We start from the raw sequence: 20,715 nt of genomic DNA, 5'->3' as shown, positions 1-20,715 counted from the left end.
CCTTTTGGCTATGTCGGTAACTTTAGTTCTCCTGCGGATTTCTTCATTACGAATCCTATCTCGCAGGGACACGCCTAACATAGCCCTTTCCATAGCACGCTGAGCAACTCTGAGCTTGTGGATAAGCCCTTTGGTGAAGCACCACGTCTCGGCTCCGTAAGTCAAGCAGGTATACCTAAATAACGGATATTAAGATCTCGTTCTTACATTCTAGAAGCCGGGGGTTCAAATCCTGACATGTACCACATTCTACCATACCAATACCAATTAATTATTTTCAAATAATTAAAGAATATAAAATAAGCACAATTAAATTATACCACGCTTATACAGAAGAAAAACAATGTGAGGATACCTACTTGCACATCTAGATTTCTAACGAATATAGCATACTAGCTGTTCCCGCGACCTTTGCTTCGCCTTAAAAAGTTTTCCCGCGGGAGTACCGCGATAAAAGCCTATGTTTTTTCTCAGGGTCTAGACTATCTGTATACCAAATTTCATTCAAATCCATTCAGTAGTTTTGGCGTGAAAGAGTAACAGACATACAGACAGACACAGTTACTTTCGCATTTATAATATAAGTTATGATTATGATTTTACCGGCTAAGTACAATCTGTCGTTTCAAGTTTAGTCGGTTTTAATGTCATAAAGCTTTTAGGTTGGGCGAAAGTGCCCCAAATAGTTCTAAATATAGTGACACTCCGCCGCGGATAACTTTCAGTTTCAGTTACGGGTAAAGAACATAATGTAACTTTCAATCTCATCATGCAATAAGTAAGAGTAGCCCAGCTGAAATTTCGTTGAATGAAGTCGCTCTTAGCGTGCATATAAATAAGGTTGACGGAGGGTTCCTTCCTTGTGAAAAGTGAATGTTGCTGTAATTCATTCTGTTTATGGGACTTGTGCTCTAGTTCTGGCTCAGGCTGACGTACTTATCGTAATCCACCGGATGCTTGGGCAGCGCTGCTCCAGTTTTTTAAGTAAATTCTCATGAGATAGGTATTTATGATCACAAAAGTACTTGGACATTACATACATAAATGTATTGTATAGTGTATCGAGTATTCCCTCTATCTTATGCAATATTATTTGTTTCAGACTCAACTACGGTGACATGGCAGAAATCCATAGAAAACGCATGGGTAGTTTTAAAAAATATCTTCCAAGCATATTCTTTAAATCTAAGGACAAACAAAATACGAAAGAATTACCAGCCAAGTCTCGAGACAATAGGCCTTTGTCAAGTAACCAGTATGAATATCCTCCATGCCTTAACCAAGGAAATGCGTCTACAAACGCACGAGATAATACATCTGAAAGAATTTATGAAAACCTAACAGTTTTAAAAGAGTCTGTGGAATTAAATCTAGACAATGAGCACCAAAGTCAAAACTCATCTAGTAGTACATTAGTTAACAGCATTGAAACAAATACAAATGATACTATTGCTTATCAATATAGTACGCGAGAAGATAGTAATATATCTCACTTGGCCAGACCACAGGTACCACCTAAACCACAACATGAAAATCTTACTTCACACTTAACTTTAGTTAAACAGGGTACCTCTAGTACTGAGTACCCTGACGTTTATTATCATTCTGTGGAAACGATACCAGATAAGATAAAAATCGATGAAAACAAATTACATCGCTACAACGCTTCTAGCTCACGAGCCCATCCCGCATCGGTTGGAGCAGAAATAAAAAAAGTAAGCACAACATTTTTAATATCACCAAAAAAAGAGGCTGAAGTGAGAACCATACAACCAAATAGAGCCAGAAGTCTGTCTCTTGATAAAGAAAAATCTCGAGCTAAGAAAAATCTACAATCGCATCAAAATGAAAATGTGCAAAGGACTTATAATTATTCAGCTCCGACGTCACCAATCCCTGTCAATCACAAGATTCCGAAAATGCCAGCGACTGTGTCTCCGTATGGATCTGTAAGAAATACTATGAGTCAAGCTGGGGAAATGCAGAATACACAAAAATTGACAACGAAATTTGAACCAAAATCTATACAGAGTTCAGAAAATAAATCAATGGATGGACAACAAAGTCGAGAACCAATTTATGATAGCACACAAAAAGAAAAGAATAGACAGAATGTCGAATTATTTTACTGGCAGAAACTGAAAGAATTAAAAATCAAAGAGGATGAATATTTACTGAAGCAGTCTCTAAATACTCGTACCTCGACGCCGATTCGTCAGCAAAATGTAAACACAGAAAATGCCTCGGGCGTCCAAATATCAGGCCCCAGAAGTTGTAGTTTACCTCGAGGAGTTGATTCAATAAACTACAAATTGAATAAGTCAATTTATGGAGCGCCATCTTACGGAACAGGGCAAAGAAGACAAGAAGTGTTGATTGCTAAAAATGGAAAATTAATGGAGCAGGATGTTATTTACAGACATCCTGAAAAGATCAATGGATCGCACATTAGGATGAGACCAAGTATTGTGAAAAATACTTTAGACCCTGTATATCAGGAGGGGTTGTGTGAAGAGTATACATATTCTTCTCCTAAGCGGGTTAGTTTTGAAGAGCAAAAGGTATCAAAAACTTACGGTGCTATTCCGAACAATAACAGTCACAGTAGGACTACAAAGAGACTTGCAGTAGAGGTTCCGCCAAGACCTCCAGTGAGACAAAGCAGTGCAAGTGGCAATGTGAACCGGAACCAGCAATATGTGAAGAAGGTGTTGTGTGTAAATAATTCAATATATTCAGAATCCGAGAGCGGGTCGGAGGCTGGGGAGATACAAAGGATATTGCAGAGCGGACGCAGGGGTAAGTTACCTTTTAGTTGTTTCCAAACTTCGTAAACACATAGTTCGCTATAGTACGTCATTGTTCTTTTACTGTTGGTTGAGAAAATACCATTTTAATTTTTTTTTTACACATAATCTGAAAACATAACTGACATAAAATACAGTTAATATAACTAAGTACTGTAATAATCTTCTCCAGTCATTATTTATAGCACTTTTCGAAATAAAATTTGACCACATACCAATAGTATAATAATTAGGTATATCGTAGATTCATGCGCTTTTGCGGTAATAATTTTTTCTAGCGACTAAAATTACCGTACTAATCTTACACAATTACACCGCACGTTGAACACTGTGCTGTGTGTGAAGCTGGAAACTCTGGGAAGGCAATCGATACAACTTACCGACACATCCTAGGCACTAGGCAAACTGGGCAAACTTCTACGTCGTCGCTCTTTCCACAAATTGACAAGTTAATGAAGTTAGGTGTAGGTAAATCTGGCGATGTCTCTATGGATCGTTTGAAGCCGTGAAACGAAACGTAGGTTTCGTAATGTAGCTTCAGCTCTTTGATAAACAATAAATTAACAAGATAGAATGTATAGGTTTAAAAAAAACCGCACAGTAAAGCTGAGGGTTCAGTCTAAATAATATTGTAGGAATTTTCCATACAAAGGAATCTACTTTGTTTTAAATCTCCGTTAGCTAAGAACTTCATGTTTATTCAAGACAGGATGAAAATTAGTTGTTCAGATTTCCTAGAACTGTACCTAATCATTTTAGAGCAAAATATTATATCCTACGGTAAAATATTATGTATTACATTTGCATGAATGGTTTTACGCACTTTCTAAATTCGCTCTTTTTAAATTACTTACCTCTTCATTATCAATTCTATATTTTCTATATGGAAACATTATTTTTGAATGGTCTATAATTATGGAAATTCAAAAATAATGTTTAAATATTATGTTTACCGTAATAAATATTATGTTTACTTACCATAATATACCGGAGAAAGAGAGCTGGTTTACTAAGCTGAAAGGGGGTGAATCAGGAGGTCATTCTAAGCAACTTTTCATCTAAAGTTTTGGAATTTTGTGAGAAAAATCCATCTATTTGCAACATCCTGTATCTTTCACCCCCGTAATTTGTAGTCGAGGTACGTTGTTTGTTGTTGTTTACGTGTCAGTAGTAGTTAGTAAGTATAATCATAGAATAGCAAGTACCTACTGTAATTAAATATAAGGTGACATTCAGGAATTTCAGCATTTAAAAAGTACAATCACATCATCTCATCACATTAGGTACAAAGTTTGACGACAGAGCTTGTGATAGGGTGTGTGTTTCTTATTGTTTTACACCAAAATGTTTTGTAAATTAATTTAAAATTCAGTGCAAAATAATAAGTATCATACTACCTCATTCTAAACTAAATTAAAACAAAAACCTCTTACTTTATAATGATGGAAGACTAAGTATAAGAAGTACCTACAATAATAATTCTTCACGATTTGCTTTGGCCTAGTCACATCAATCGAACAACCGATAACAGATGATAAGCCATTGAGTGAACGAGTGGAGTCCACACATAATATATGTATATGTGAACATAATATAAAATATACGGAATAAGTCTTTGATATCAAAGACGTCTTATTCCGTCGATTTCCGGTCCGATTGCCGGGACTTGCCTTAACTAACTCACTTTGAGAGCAAAACTAAATAAATATCCTACTTCTCTGTGTAAGTAATATTAATGTTATTATTATCAACACTGAAAGATAGCGGGTGCTTTAAGTTTAAGATTAGTGTCGCCAATTTGGGTTGGGGAAACCTGACCCCTCTCAGAGAGACGATGAATGCTACCTGACAGTGAGAGGGTAACATTTCTTTGCCTCAAGCCGTATACGTACATACGATAAATTTTGTACTGTGCAAAACACTCTTAAATACCTATTTAAACTTTTTCATAAAAATAATGATAATGTTTTGGTTTAATTACTGAATATTTCAAGAACACTCATTCTCTATATTGCTGAATTAAACTTCGCGAGTCAATAGAATTTCAATCGGTAAATAAGTAGAATGGTTCCCGAGTGCCTCTTAAATTAATACCCGTTTATTTACCGGTATTGCCTGAAAATGATATTTTATTTGGTAAAAGTGAGTTTGGCAACGCGTTTAAATCTTCTGTAGGAGAGCGGCGGTGGCCCTATTCTGCGATATCGATCGGTATTCCGTACGGAGCAGGAAGTTCTGTGCATCAATAACCTTACTCTTGAAATGCAACGCATTGCGTCTGTCTTGCGTTCTCAACTATAAACAATCATAAATTATCTTCAACAGCTTTTTTTCCAAAAAATACAAATTATGTTCACTTAGGTACCTACCTGATGCCTATTTTGATAATCTAGAAACAAGAACATAATACCTATAATAAAATGTAAAAGTTACCTACTTGAAAAAAAACGCCAAATAAGGCTCTTTCGGGCTGTGAAGAAAAGTTAGACGCAAGACAGACACAATACATTGCGTTTCCAGAGTAGGGGTACAGCACCCGGTCGGTTTCAATCGATTCCCAGAATAGCTTAGTGCTTAAGTAGTTTGCACTTAGCTTTACGTACGTAGCGTTTAGAATTAATTGAGGCGCCTTATTACGATACTCATACTTATAGTTGCAGTTAACAACTGGTTTTCATTTGTTATTGTATCTAAGTATTTCAAAGTTAAACTGCCGGAGTTCTAAACAAGTGAATTGAACTGCGCGCTGACCGAACATCGGAAACGGGAGAAGTGTTTTGGGCGACTGCATTTTTTTCCGTCACCGGTGCTGACTCCGTCGAAATGTTTGCTAAGTGGTTGGAGTCATCGAGTGACGCGGTGTTCACGGCGCAAGGTCGTCGCACGATCGATCGCGGCCGTTGCCCGCCCCCGCTCGCGGCCGCGCCCCGTTGCCTCGCCGCACTCTCGTCGCCGACTCCGCGCAACAGGCCCTATCTACCCGCCGCTAGCTATAGCAACCCCAACAGCAAAGTGTTCAGTTCCAAAGAAGTCGTGCGAGGGCGCACACCGGCACCCCCACGGCAAGAGGACCAGGCCACGTGCCGCCCTCATCGCGCCCGCGACGCCCTCTAACGAAAATACCCTATTCTGTGATATAAAACACCAAATAACCTAGGTAACCGATAGCACGATAGGTATGAGTCGGAAGCACAGGATCGCTTTACAGTCGCGTTGCAATTGCAATCGCGTTCGGCGGAAGCGCCGTGTTTGGCCTTCGCCTGACCATGGGTGTGGTTCAATGGCATCAGTTCTCGGAAGGGGGGCAGCGGGTTCCCGCCACGTGATGTATTACACTTCGGCACGGCGCTGCCCCATCCTCCTCGCACGAGGTGCTGGCTGCATCTGCGCGGTGCATCTCCACGCAAACGACGAAACGCGTTCGGCAAAAGTGGGCTGGCCCTATCACTAGCACTGCACTCGACTCTATTGACTGCGATTTACAATTCACATTCGCCTGCACCCACTCGTTTACTATTCACTATTTACACACTGCAGCAAAATGTAGGCGGAGTTGAAATTTGTATCGTAATTGAGGGATGTAGGGATCAATTTAGTCTGCGCTCGGCGAGGCTGCGTCCAAAATATTTTCATTCATGATTTTCCATGCTGCAGTCTATAGGGGGATCCGGCATTTGTGGGAAAAGGCTAGATACTGGAGAGAATTGCGAGTGCGACTTATGCTGGTAGAGGCGGGATAGAGCCGGCTAGTGGCATATTGAGCCCGGGCGACTATACGCTGTGGAATTTAAAAAAAAGACGCAGTTGCGCGACAGAGCAGGGTTATGCCGGCAGCTCTCTGACCAACACGATCGATTAAATATTTATAAAGTACCACTGTGTCAATAGTTCATGGAACAATCAAACTTTGTAACTCTACAGTGTTATTAAGTTTAAAAAAAATAACTAAGTTCATCGTGCTTGTAACTGAAAGTAACGATTTCACGAAGCGTCATGGGTTGGGTACTTATCTGTAGGTAGAATATAACATTATGGTGGTATAATGTAAGTCACAATTACCTATCTAGAGGTAGGTACATTACATTCATACACTACCTGCTTGTAGTATTAATTAATTCTCTAACTTGTTCATAAATAACATCCCTAAACATACATTATTTACAAATGTACATAATTCAGATACAATACTATAGGTAACTATTGGTTTGTTTGTATCGCAATGAATGAAAGATATTTCAGTAGACACCATTCATTAGAACGCCCAATTATAGTTCGTGAAACATTTCATAGAAATAACTACCTACTATGGCAAATTTCCTATTCGTTCAGTTACAATATATCTTCTTCTTTTCAATTAGTTTTTATCTACATCATTATTATTTCCGTAAGCAAAAATTACTTAAGTACTTATACAAAAACAATTCATAATTCTCATTACTATTGATTGAAACTGTATATCTATAAGAATCAGCCATACTAAGTAGATATAAAGGAAAATAGTCACGTAAAATTTCCTGGCACGACGTTACAGTGTAGATAAGGCAATAATATTATTTTTCAGTAGGAATCAAAGACATTCATAATAATTTCAGAAGGACTCTTATAAATACAGTTTTGTAGCGGTATTTAATAGCGGGCAAATGAAATTATTCATTGATACTCGTAAGGTGTGTAAACTTGAAGAGCTTTATTTTGATTGTGTAAATAAAGCTCATACTGTTGAATAACAGTTCGGAGAAGGCGTGGGACGAATTTTACGTCGGAATTCCCCGTTCGTACGACAGGGAATTCCGACGCTAAAGTGACTTTTAGCATATTTGGATCGATCATAGTTACGTAAGCCTTGTCATCCGAATTTATGTGACTGGAACTGAAGCACTGGGTTCCTCCCTTCGACCAACAGTAGATAGAGGTATACATAGGTACATTACGGTAGCCTGAAGGTTTATGTGGTAGTGGTTTACTTACTTTGTTCCAGGCAATTTGCATACTTAATTCACTGAAAATTACCTAGGTAATCGTTATAAACGTTGCCATTGTAAAATGCTATTATTATATGAATTACTAACACGTAATAGTGCCACGTATACCGTTTACAATGTTCTACGGTTGGTAGAATAGAAGTACCACGCCACGGTAAAACCGCCGCGCGCCGTGTCCCCTATTATCCTTCGCAATCATCAGCACATCCCATAACCTAAAAATCGAACATTCTCTTGTTTACCTAACCATGTCCCAAAGGCGTTATTTGATAATAATTTAATAATATATGTATATAAGCAAAGGTATCTTTTAAACTTAGAAATCAACACAAATCACCAGCAATGCAACAATATATCATTTCCATAAAATATTGTCGTGAAATCTTGTGAATTTCAGCCATTGTTTTCTAATTCATTGGTTTGCTAACATAATATTGTAAAAAAAGCGACACGAGAAAAATATGCAAAACCTGTATTTAATTAGCTTATCGTTTCTCTCCTATGCTTGGTGTAGCTATGCGTCTCTTTTTCGCAATCTGTCATGTATATCCTTCTGTTTGTGGTACTTCCATGGTAGGTACGCTTTTCCGAACTAGTTCCACTTTTCACCGCTCGCAGCGCTGCATACCAAAACAAAACAACCAAAATGGCGGTGTCATCGTCATGTGGTTCGTGGTTTCGTGAAAATATGTAGGTAAAGTTATTTCATATCGTTACAAACGATATGAAATAACGTTTTCCGTTCCTACTACTACCTATTTATTACCTATGTCCATGTCGTGTCGTTTTTCTTGTCAGCTATCAACTCAACTGAGTTTTCGTGTAAGTCAATAGATGGCGTTAACGCTTACAAATTTCAAACAGTAAATAAAGTAGCCCTCAGTGTAAAATTACTAAAGTTATAATTTTGTAAGTATCCTTAATTATGAACTTGCGTCATAATTTATCATAACAACTAACTCAGTTCCGAAATTCATGCATCCAGTATCTAAAGTTCAGCTGTTTTAGTTTGCAACTAGGCATCCATGATAGGAAAATGGGAAAACTGTGAGTTTTCCGCTCCCGGCTTCGTGTGCGCTCAGTCTCTCTAGTTCTATCAAGAAAGTGTAGATGGCGATAGTTACATCACGTACATATGTTGGGATTTTAGTTTCATAGCTGAATACTGAATAGGCTGGAAATGTTGTAGTTAAAATAGATAGTGTTATTAAAAATATGGTATTTAATTACAAATTAGGTAAGTACTTATAATTAATTCAAATATACAGAGTCTGTAAAAAAATATGATTGGGTCGTAGAGTAAATAAAAATCTGAGTAAATACCTAATGGTCATGGCTCAAGACTAGCAGAATCTTACAGACAGTACTGGAATCAGGCAGTCCCCCACTTCTACATTATTAATGAAACTGCCGTGTGACGTTATCTATACAGATAGAGGTACCTACTACGGGTAGGTAGCTATACTACTAGCTATCTAGGTGAGAACTGAATAAGTAAAGCAGAATTCACGTAATAGCGTGTTGAGGGTGAGGGGGCTCTTAAACATAATAGCATATTTTATATTAATCGTTTAGAACTTCATAACTAGAAACAATATAGTTTGAGAATTAAACTCACTTAAATTGTACGTGGAGTTACAATGGTTTAAATTTATTTAGTGTTCATTGTCGGTTATTTATATGAAACTTAGTTTAATAGAATGACCTAAAATAAAGTTGATAATAAAAGCAAGTTAGTGGTGCAAATATTTTGTCAACGAAACTAATTAGGAATGTCGTAACCAAAGCTTGACTTCTCGCAACTGACTAGAGTCTAGACAACCTTGTTCTTCGTGCTTATTCAAATTTTATGAACCGGAGGTGTTTGTATACCATGTACTTACTTAGGTACCTAAAATCTTAATCTTGAAGTTAATTTAACTTTCGCCAGAAACAGCTATCATTGACATTTTTAAAAATCATAGACGCTTTTTAGTATCTATGTAAGTAAGTACTTATATTTAATGAGTAGATAGATACATACCTAAACTATCTCGAAACAACACAGTCATATGGTATGGGGTATATGTATAGTTGTATGGCATGGTTCACGGAGATACGAGGAGTTCGGGAAACTTGGACAATTGTTCAGCTTAGAGGTTAAATTTATACTACTGCGTATTCGTATGTACCATAAGGGTTGCTACACTTATGCAAGCCGGCATTTTAGACTTTTTTTTAGAAAGACAATTGTTATTTTGGAATCATACATGAACAGACAATACGCGTTAAATGTACTATAAATACTGATCAATACTAGCTATAGAGAATAAAACAAATGCAAGTAAAATTACAGAGCAACAGTCTGTTTTTCAGGATAAAAATAACATATAATTTTATTTATTAATTGTAAATAATTTATCCGTATTAATTGTGTGGCAGGCCTTATTGTACCTTCCTACAGTATTTCATACAGTGATATGTATTATAGTTCCGTATTCTCTTAGACGCCAAAGCAGTCGCGAGTGCAGTGTTGTGTAGAGCCTTAGATGAACAATAATATCATAGTACGATATAAAAATATTATTATTGCTTATTGTAAGATCTCTATATTTAATAAATGAAACCACCCAAAAAAATAAGTTAGGTAACTATATTCTTTGGTCCGAGAAGTGATTTCAATAAGATAAATAGTTTTGTCAAACCTCTTAGCGGTATCCGTTAAAGAATAAGAATCGGTTTAGCCTTTTGTGATCTACGCTACTACTATTATTCATCACGACCCATTACGTCCCCACTGCTGGGGCACGGGTCTCCTTCCAATGAAGGTAGGGTTTAGGCCTAGTCCACCACGCTGGCCAAGTGCGGGTTGGTGGACCCCAACACAAGCAAGCTTGTGCTGAGAGAGTTGTCGGGTAAGTGGGCAACCCGACTGTCAGATGTTTTCAAGCCGCCCGAAGGCCTCTGACTAGGCTTAACGACTGCTGCCGAAGCAGCAACCGGGACCCACGGCTTAACGTGCCGTCCGAAGCACGCTACTATTATTAGGCAGATACAAATTTGCATTATAATTTTGGGCGTTGTAAATACATATTTTACATTAAAAGTAACTTCGACTGGAACACAATTTACTGACGTTAAATTATCAGTAAAATGTATTCCACTTCCAATATTTGTTGTTATCCCGCAGGAATCCCTGTGAAGTACTTATGATTACATTTAGTGAGCCGGAATTGAACTTATAAATTGTAACATATCTTAATAAACTTTGATCCATATTTAACAAGTGATTAACAGTGAAACAATAGTTTAGAGGTAACGAAATATTTTTTAAGTTCGTGCCATACAAGTGCTTTAAAATGTGTTTCAAATCAAGTGCAATACTAGTCATAGAACGTTTTTACTGATTATTTACATATACAAGTCCTTCTGACAATTTTTACGTGTATTTACTTACGTTATTGTACAAAATAACCAAAAAGTAGTTTCGATAAATTACCACAAGTGAATGATGTGGAGGACATAGTGTGTGACAGTCGATAGTGTGTAAAATGCTGAGTCGTTGGAAAAGCAAAGACAAGTCGGAGAAAAATTCCGGGAAATCCTCCAGCTCCGGGAAAAAGAAGCGGAAAGGCAGAGAAAATGGTAAGATACTTGTGGTCATATTTTATTGTGTGCCTACCTAACTACACTCACGGGCATTGAAAAAGTTCCACTCATAAAAGAGGATGGGCAAAGATATATGGGAGCTGGGACCACCCCCCAATAGCAATAAGACTAACATCGTTGGATAGGTCTTGTCAATAGGAATAACTTTTGCTTTGACAGCTTTGTTGTCACAGTTGTCCGTTCAGAGATATTTGACTTATAAATTCCGATACTCGTCAGTTCATCTTACTGCTATTGGAGGGTGGTCCAGCCTCCAATAGCAGTAAGATGAACTGACGAGTATCGGAATTTATAAGTCAAATATCTCTGAACGGACAACTGTGACAACAAAGCTGTCAAAGCAAAAGTTATTCCTATTGACAAGACCTATCCAACGACATTAGTCTTACTGCTATTGGAGGGTGGTCCAGCCTCCAATAGCAGTAAGATGAACTGACGAGTATCGGAACTTATAAGTCAAATATCTCTGAACGGACAACTGTGAAAACAAAGCTGTCAAAGCAAAGGTTATTCATATTGACAAGACCTATCCAACGACGTTAGTCTTACTGCTATTGGAGGGTGGCCCATCCTCCAATAGCAGTAAGATGAACTGACGAGTATCGGAACTTATAAGTCAAATATCTCTGAACGGACAACAGTGACAGCAAAGCTGTCAAAGCAAAAGTTATTCCTATTGACAAGACCTATCCAACGACATTAGTCTTACTGCTATTGGAGGGTGGTCCAGCCTCCAATAGCAGTAAGATGAACTAACGAGTATCGGAACTTATAAGTCAAATATCTCTGAACGGACAACTGTGAAAACAAAGCTGTCAAAGCAAAGGTTATTCATATTGACAAGACCTATCCAACGACGTTAGTCTTACTGCTATTGGAGGGTGGTCCATCCTCCAATAGCAGTAAGATGAACTGACGAGTATCGGAACTTATAAGTCAAATATCTCTGAACGGACAACAGTGACAGCAAAGCTGTCAAAGCAAAAGTTATTCCTATTGACAAGACCTATCCAACGACATTAGTCTTACTGCTATTGGAGGGTGGTCCAGCCTCCAATAGCAGTAAGATGAACTGACGAGTATCGGAACTTATAAGTCAAATATCTCTGAACGGACAACTGTGACAACAAAGCTGTCAAAGCAAAAGTTATTCCTATTGACAAGACCTATCCAACGACGTTAGTCTTACTGCTATTGGAGGGTGGTCCATCCTCCAATAGTAGTAAGATGAACTGACGAGTATCGGAACTTATAAGTCAAATATCTCTGAACGGACAACTGTGACAACAAAGCTGTCATAGCAAAAGTTATTCCTATTGACAAGACCTATCCAACGATGTTAGTCTTATTGCTATTGGAGGGTGGTCTAGCCTCCAATAGCAGTAAGATGAACTGACGAGTGTCGGAACTTTTAAGTCAAATATCTCTGAACGGACAACTGTGACAACAAAGCTGTCAAAGCAAATGTTATTCCTATTGACAAGACCTATCCAACGACGTTAGTCTTACTGCTATTGGAGGGTGGTCCATCCTCCAATAGTAGTAAGATGAACTGACGAGTATCGGAACTTAACTGCCTCTGTGGTCTAGTGGTAGAAGCTTCGCTTCATGACCCAGAGGTCCCGGGTTCGATTCCCGGGTGGGACCATCAATTTGTGTTTCTAAATTGTGGTTCTAAGTTTGGTTAGGACATAGAAGGCTGATCACCTGTTGTCCGAAACAGTGAAACGATCCATGCTGTCGGATGGGCATGTAAAGCAGTCGGTCCTGCGCCTAGCTCTCTCCAGTCGTGTCGGTCAATCCGTCCCATTGGGCTATGAGAGTGATGGAACAGAGAGTGCTCCTGTGTACTGCGCACACACTTGGGCACTATAATCTACTCCTGCGTAGATGGCTGATCTCAATTGAGATTGGCCGCCGTAGTCGAAATTCGGCTAGGAGGACATTATTATTATTATTATTATCGGAAGTTATAAGTCAAATATCTCTGAACGGACAACTGTGACAACAAAGCTGTCATAGCAAAAGTTATTCCTATTGACAAGACCTATCCAACGATGTTAGTCTTAATGCTATTGGAGGGTGGTCCCAATCTGCCCATTGTCATTTAGAAAATGTTACAATTTTTAGTTGGTAATATCCTGATGCTCTGTTAAAAGTACCTACTTCAAAGTTGCAGAAGGCGTAATTAAGCTAGCCCTTTCCGTTTAGGCGTCATTTGGCGCTTTTCTCAGTGTTACCTTTTCATTGCCCGTGAGTGTAGTAAGTAGTTACAAGATTAAATTGTTAAATCCTGAATAAAATTAAGTTTAAGTACCAAAACTTTAGGTGAAAACTTTAAAATACTTTTTTTGGAATCTTTTGGAGTAGTATATGACGTATTTTAGTCTAGGGACAATGAAAGAAAGAAAATGTGCATTTAGGTTAGATTATCACAATTAACATTAGGTATATGGGTAGGTGAGTTAACAAACGTTGACCAGCCAATACTCGTATTGTACACTCGAACCCGTTCACATTCAAAGTTTAAAAGATCTTAGTTTTTGAGATATCCCAAGACTACATAAAAAAATGGAAAAACAATAACATGTGCAGGGGGTGGGGTCAGAATTGTCACGTTCTTAATTCCTTACAATCCAATCCGATTCAATTATGAAGAGTCCTATAATTATTATGAATTACTTATGAGGCATATTATGAATATATTACTATTCATGAAGAACTAGCTTTTTCAAGGATTTTCAAAGGTTTGGTTTTGTTTTTCCCGTGTTACCCGTTACCCGTGATATAGTAACATACCTAATGTTACTATATCACGGGTAACGGGTAACTATATGATATACTTACTAGTGGTTCCCGCGAGCTTCGCTTCGCCTTAAAAAGTTTTCCCGTAGGAATGCCGCGGTTAAAAGTAGCATAATGTGTTAATACAGGGTGTCAGCTAACTCCATAACAAATTTCATTAAAATCGGTTCAGCCGTGTTGACTACTGTTGACGTGAAGAGGTAAAAAACATACACACATACTATAATTATTAGTAGAATAAGAAGGATTAATTGTATTTTTATATTTAAAAACAAAATACCTAAATAAGTTTACGTCGCTTATCTAGTGGAAATATAAAATAAATAATCTATGCTACGAGTATATACTTAACATTGAACACAAAAAATATTTAGGTATTTCAACAATTTCTGCCATTGTATTGAAATAATGTTCCTGCCCAATAACTTAAAATATAATTCCATAATAATAATCACATTTAAGTAAGTACTAAGACTAACATCTGCAAATTTTACTAAATTCTAAGTTCATAATACAAAGAAATTCTCTTAAAAGCCCGATTGCCCGCATTTCGTCCACAACCAGGCTCTCTCCGCAACTTCCCCAATCGGACAGAAAATCTCCACACTTTAGGGAATTCCCCATAGATTTGGCAACGCTGCTAAACACCAAACTGCGGTCGTTTTCGACATTACATCTTCTTTTCTAGGTACTGCCTGTGGACATAGTAGAACAAATTATTATAGTACAATACATTTGAACTATACAAAATTTGTATTTCAGCCTATACCACCGAAGACATCGCAGAAGTTACAACTTATAATAGTTATAATATTAGTGAGATAGAATCGTGGTTAGGGCAGCGCTCCGAATCATAGGGAAAACCAAGTTCGATCGTTCGCTCGATTTCTGTAGTCACCCCTCGTTGGCCTATCAAATGAGAATACATAGTTATAAAATTAGTATTTCGCTACATTTTGTTAACACTTTTCCCTTTGTTCCAGAAGAAGACTGGCATGGAGACAATAGACATGACGGTAAGCTTCCCTTACACTACATTAATTATAATGTAAATAAGTACACGGTATTGCACGTTGTAGAATAAAAAGTAAAAGTCTATAATATAGGTAAACCCAATAGGTACCTACTTACACCAATGAAGAATGATCAAAATCGGTCTATCAATGGCCAAGATATCGGTGAAAATACATACAAAATAAAAAAAATATATACTTACAGACAATTGAGAACATCCTCCTTTTTCAGAAACGGCTAAAAAACACAATGTTTGAAAAATTTAAGGAGGAGATCAATTCCTACCTACGTTATTTTTCATAAGCATTCATTTAAATTGATGGTGGTGGCATGAGTTTGATATTTGAGCGTGTGTGAGATGTCACACACGCACTTAATATCGTGTATAAATCGGTCAAATTAGATGAGTTTAATCTCTTATATATCTACCTCTACTTAGTCATTAGGTAAGATATTTATTTTACAATGGATTATGTATCTTCACATAGTTTACAAATAGGTACTTGTTTAATAACGAGCTCAGTTTCGTAGAATTTTCCGATTTCCATTTCCTGTAACTTTCAATCCTTTAACAAACAGAAGATGGAAAAGATTCCGTATCAGTTGAAGCGAAAGAATGTGATCTCGACTTGAACAACTCTTATAGGAAAAAGTTTTGTTTTGCTGTAGCGGATTAGATTCACTTCAGTTGTTGCTAGTTTGCTATTTCATGTGAAGTTTCTTTATGTTCATAAATATGAAAATCTCTATGCAAAGGAATGTACTTGATGCAGCATGTCGAATGTACCTAAATGATTTATGCTCAAGGAATAATCTTATCTTCGAATTATTGGTAGATAGAACTTTAATCCTAACTAATATTATAAATGCGAAAGTAACTGTGTCTGTCTGTCTGTCTGTCTGTCTGTCTGTCTGTCTGTTACTCTTTCACGCCAAAACTACTGAACGGATTTGAATGAAATTTGGTACGCATATGGTATAGACCCTGGGAAAGAACATAGGCTACTTTTTATCCCGGAATTCCCACGGGAAAACTTTTTAAGGCGAAGCGAAGCTCGCGGGAACAGCTAGTTATTTATATAAAGGGTTATTGGTAAGTAGACCTGATCCTTTCAGGAGGTGATAGAGGAAGGCATTTTCAGTCGATTGAACCCTATAATGCATTATCCAAAACCATTTCAATGATACACTCATGGGCAAAGAAAAGGTTCCACTGAGTAAAACACCAAATTACTCTCAAACGGAAAAGGCTAGCTTAATGACGCCTTCTGCAACATTGAAGTACATTTTACAGAGCATCAGGATATTACCAACTAAAAACAATAATATTATGTTCAAACTTTTAATGAAATGTTTGAAAAAATTGGGGTTGTTTGGTGTCGGCATTAAATAACTCAAATACTAACACATATTTAAAAAAATGCCGGTCTTAACCCTTAAAGCGTTTTTTTTTTCACGAAAACCTTACTTCAATATTGTAGACGGCATCATTAAGCTAGCCTTTTCCATTTAGGGCTAATTTTGGTGCTATTGTCATTGGAACTATTAAATTTATTTTATTGATAGCGAGTGTAATTATCCCCTTCTTATCTTATCTTAGCACCTATCTCAGCTTTTTCAACACCCTGGCTTGCTGCTCCAGTTTACTCGCGCGCTAGGCTGGCTGAGCTAAAGTCAAGGGGTATGTACAAAAGGAACTCGAGAGAGCCACGTACAGGAACTTCGCCCCCTCTCCGAATAGAATAGAATAGAATATCCCCTTCTTCTTCTTGTCGTGTCGGTGTCAAATACTAAGATAAAGTAAGGCAGGGTATATTGGTAGTAAACAAAGGGTATGTGGTTCACATACACGTATCAGCTGTAGGTATACACCTATACAGCTTGGGTACTTAAAAATGCGCATTCTCGTTATATTAAATGTATCACTGTAGGTACTGAAACATAGAGTTGTTCCGCCAAGAGGGAATTGAAAAATTCCAAGTTATTTTTTATTCGTAGGACTTTCTTTCTTGTACATTTCACGTCTAATTTAGTTTCTGAAAAATAATGGCCAATGTAAGGTAAAAGCTAATGTAATGAGATTGAATCTGTCACTGTGGTCCCCAGCTACCGTGAAGTTACGCCTGAAATACGAAAGGCAATTACTAATCAGCTATATACACTAACGAGCAATGAAAAAGTTCCACTAAAAAAATGTCAAGACCAAAGGACCCCAATTTTTTAAATATACCTAATAAAAATATTTACGTTTTTAGTTGGTAATATTCTGATGCGCTGTTAAATGAACTTCAATATTGCAAACGGAGGTATTAAACTAGTCTTTTCCGTTTAGGAGTAATTGGGTGCTATTGTCACTGGAGATAGCTAGTGAGTGTAGTACTTATGTAAAATTGTAACGTCGATATTTTGCTTCAAAAAGAAATGGTGTATTTGGGTCTTATTTTATTATATAATTATTAGTAGCTTCACATTCGATTGGAAATTATTGCAAAAACTAAAAAAAGTTAAATAAAATTTAAATCTTTTAAAAAAAGATAGAATTTAAAAATTACTAAATAGTAAGAAATAATTTAATTTTCTGAACATTTCTGTGTGACAGTACAGAAAACCAGAGCAGGTACTTTTTTGGCCCTATGCTTCTGATTCGGTGTTCACCGTACCATCTGTAAAACAGAATAGTACCTGCCTAGGTATTTTCACAAACTGGCCACCCATTAAAGATTTCAAGAAGTCATGTTAAAACTGACTACAAAGTGATCCACATTCCCAACGCCAAACTTTCTTAATTGCCTTACAGCTTTTGCGTAAAAAGAGTTCTGAAATCTTCCGCACAGAAGTTAGCTCCAGTTCATGAATGCTCCAGAGTTGCCACACTAACATTTCCAGGAATATCGCCGTCCCACTCTCCCCTCAGTCATAGGTTAGAAAAAAAGGGACGGCGTTGCTCTAGAATGAATAATAATAGTATCATGCCTCTGTTTTATTTGTAGAATCAGGCGTGGCGATTTGTGTTTACACTATAAGTTAGTGCTAGAGGCGCTGCTCTGGACTCGCCAGGCTTTTTGTGTATTCATAAAGTGATATGATTGTCGAGTTCGTAGACCAATTCTTGAGCGAGTCATGGAAATTATAAGTGCTTCTGGATCTAAAATAGAACATCTGAAAAGTGTCCCGAAATAACTGAGAGTACGGATAGCAGCGTGAGTAGAATATGTAAATAGTAATGTAGATCTGTGTTTTCATGTTTAATGAGCGGTTTGCCAATAACATTTACGTTTTTAAATTCCTGTTACAAAAAAGCTTTATTAAATGTTCGTTAGGTTATTTTATCGAAAGTATCTAAAAATCTAACTTGCTTTCAATTGGTTTCTATGATTTCCATTTCAAAATCTCGCTTTTAAAGTTTTTAGTATTATCCTTTACTCATTATGAATTCTTCAAATAAAATATCATTTTTTTTTAAATCATGTGATGAATGTGCGATAGGCTTGTGTGATATACCTATGTACCTACATATTAATTGTATAAAACTGAACACGGCAATCGATACCCGAATATCGAATTATCAGTTTTGGAAACTATTCATTTTATCCGTATGATGTCCATTATATAGTAAGAACTTCACTTATTTTCAAGATCAACTCTGACTTAAGGGTTCCACTAAGGGTTCCACAAACTAAGAGCGTCGCAAGTACAATCTGTGCATTAAATTAGAAACTACTTAACTAACTAATATTTAATAATAAAAGTAGCCATTTTCTGGAATATAATATCAGTAATATCGTCACAGTTCTATTACTGTACCTAATACGGTACAAGGATCGCTTCAAGTGTTGTTTATAGTTGGCCTACGCCCGCTGCTGCCCACTACAGCTTATCAAGGTTATTTCCATCAACACTATCATTAACAATATGCACTTTCAGCTTCGTTTTGCTACTTTATTTTATTTTAGCAGTGCGTGAAGTTTCTTCTCTTTTGGCAAATTCAGTTTGCTTCTCGATTAGTAACATCGAAAGAGCATCGAATTAAGTAAACAACGCTTTCTACTGATTTTTGTAATACTTTCTGAATTTTTTTCGTGGGTACGGATTCGTGAAAATTGTATAAACTTTAATTCTGAAATACTGTGAAACTGAGCCTTGTCTTGTGAAATTCTGTTCGCGGTAATTGTTGATATTCGTAAAATGCTAAATTAATGCTATGACGATTGCATACCTCTTGTAAACTGGCACTTCGTTCTATCACTAAAACCGTGTAGAGTCCGCGCCACAACTGAAGTCTTACGGCAAAATCGGGAACTAATCTGCCCTATCTGATTTGACTGTACCTACTTCTACGAGCAAGCGCAACCAAAGAGTAAATCTACTTTGAAATCAGCGCCACCACATTGGATTCCAGTGGTAGGGCAGACTCTAGTATTTTATTTATTTACATATTTACCTGACCGTTTTATTCGTTGATCCGGTATACACTATAGTCATTACTTTTATAAAGCTACTTGACATGCACAAAGTGCATACGCGAAAAAGCGGAAAAATTCACCGAGAAGCTTGAACCTCATATCAATGAAAGCAGTCAGTTCCCCGAATAAGTTAATTAGGAAACTGTGTTACTTTCTTTGCCGTGACGTATCACCACGGCACGTAGCGCCACGGCTTCAAAGGCATAGAAATGGGGCAAATGGAAATAAAAAGCGGATGGATCTAATCAAGTCGCAGATAAAAAATTCAGTGTGACAGACAGCTTTGCAGTATCGCTCCTATTTCAGTCGTTTGATTGAGTTTCTGTCGACGAGACTGAGCTTCATCCTAGATTCGAAGTGAAACACAGGTACGACACTGAACTAAATATATACATAGGTAGTTTAACTATATAGGTAACAGAATATGGTGTTGTAAAACGTCTTTCCTTTGACTTTAAAAATTCAATATTTTATTATTATTAGATTATTCTCTTATTAAATTTCATTCCCCCCCCCCCCCCCCCCCCCCATAGAAGCGTCCGTAGTCGAGCGGGCCTCAGTGATCGTAACTGATCGCTGAGGTTAGGCAACAACTGACACGGTCAGCCATTGGATGGGTGACCAATTTCAAGTGGTGCTTTTCTGGACGCTTCCGTGCTACGGACGGCACGTTAAGCCGTGGGTCCCGGTTGCTGCTTCGGCAGCAGTCGTTAAGCCTAGTCAGAGGCCTTCGGGCGGCTTGAAAACATCTGACAGTCGGGTTGCCCACTTACCCGACAACTCTCTCAGCACAAGCTTGCTTGTGTTGGGGTCCACCAACCCGCACTTGGCCAGCGTGGTGGACTAGGCCTAAACCCTTCCTTCATTGGAAGGAGACCCGTGCCCCAGCAGTGGGGACGTAATGGGTCGTGATGATGATGAAATTTCATTCAGATTAACGCTCTGAACTACCTCCTTTGGGCAATTCTCTCGTTGAACCTATCGTCATCGAAAAGT

General features: G+C 37.6%; 1 protein-coding gene across 14 annotated transcripts in view; it reads left to right on the top strand.

Annotated features, from left to right (window-relative positions):
• The window catches only part of LOC105384126 (coiled-coil domain-containing protein CG32809), a 118,094-nt gene that overhangs the window by 8,484 nt on the left and 88,895 nt on the right, over nucleotides 1–20,715 (top strand). For 12 of the 14 annotated variants that reach the window (XR_007268176.1, XR_007268177.1, XM_048632559.1 and 9 more), the window contains exons 2-3: nucleotides 1,103–2,799; nucleotides 15,226–15,258. Coding sequence is in view for 12 of the 14 variants with exons in the window: in XM_048632559.1 (XP_048488516.1) it covers nucleotides 1,119–2,799; nucleotides 15,226–15,258 (1,714 nt within the window). In the remaining 2 variants the exon portion in view is untranslated. The remainder of the gene's footprint in view (nucleotides 1–1,102; nucleotides 2,800–15,225; nucleotides 15,259–20,715) is intronic. The other 2 variants (XM_048632552.1, XM_048632554.1) reach the window with 2 other exon arrangements.

The sequence above is a fragment of the Plutella xylostella genome, chromosome Z (assembly GCF_932276165.1).
Source record: "Plutella xylostella chromosome Z, ilPluXylo3.1, whole genome shotgun sequence".
NCBI classification, from domain to species: Eukaryota; Metazoa; Arthropoda; class Insecta; order Lepidoptera; family Plutellidae; genus Plutella; species Plutella xylostella.
Note: the sequence above shows the minus strand (reverse complement) of the source record. Positions and strands in the feature narration are given on the sequence as shown.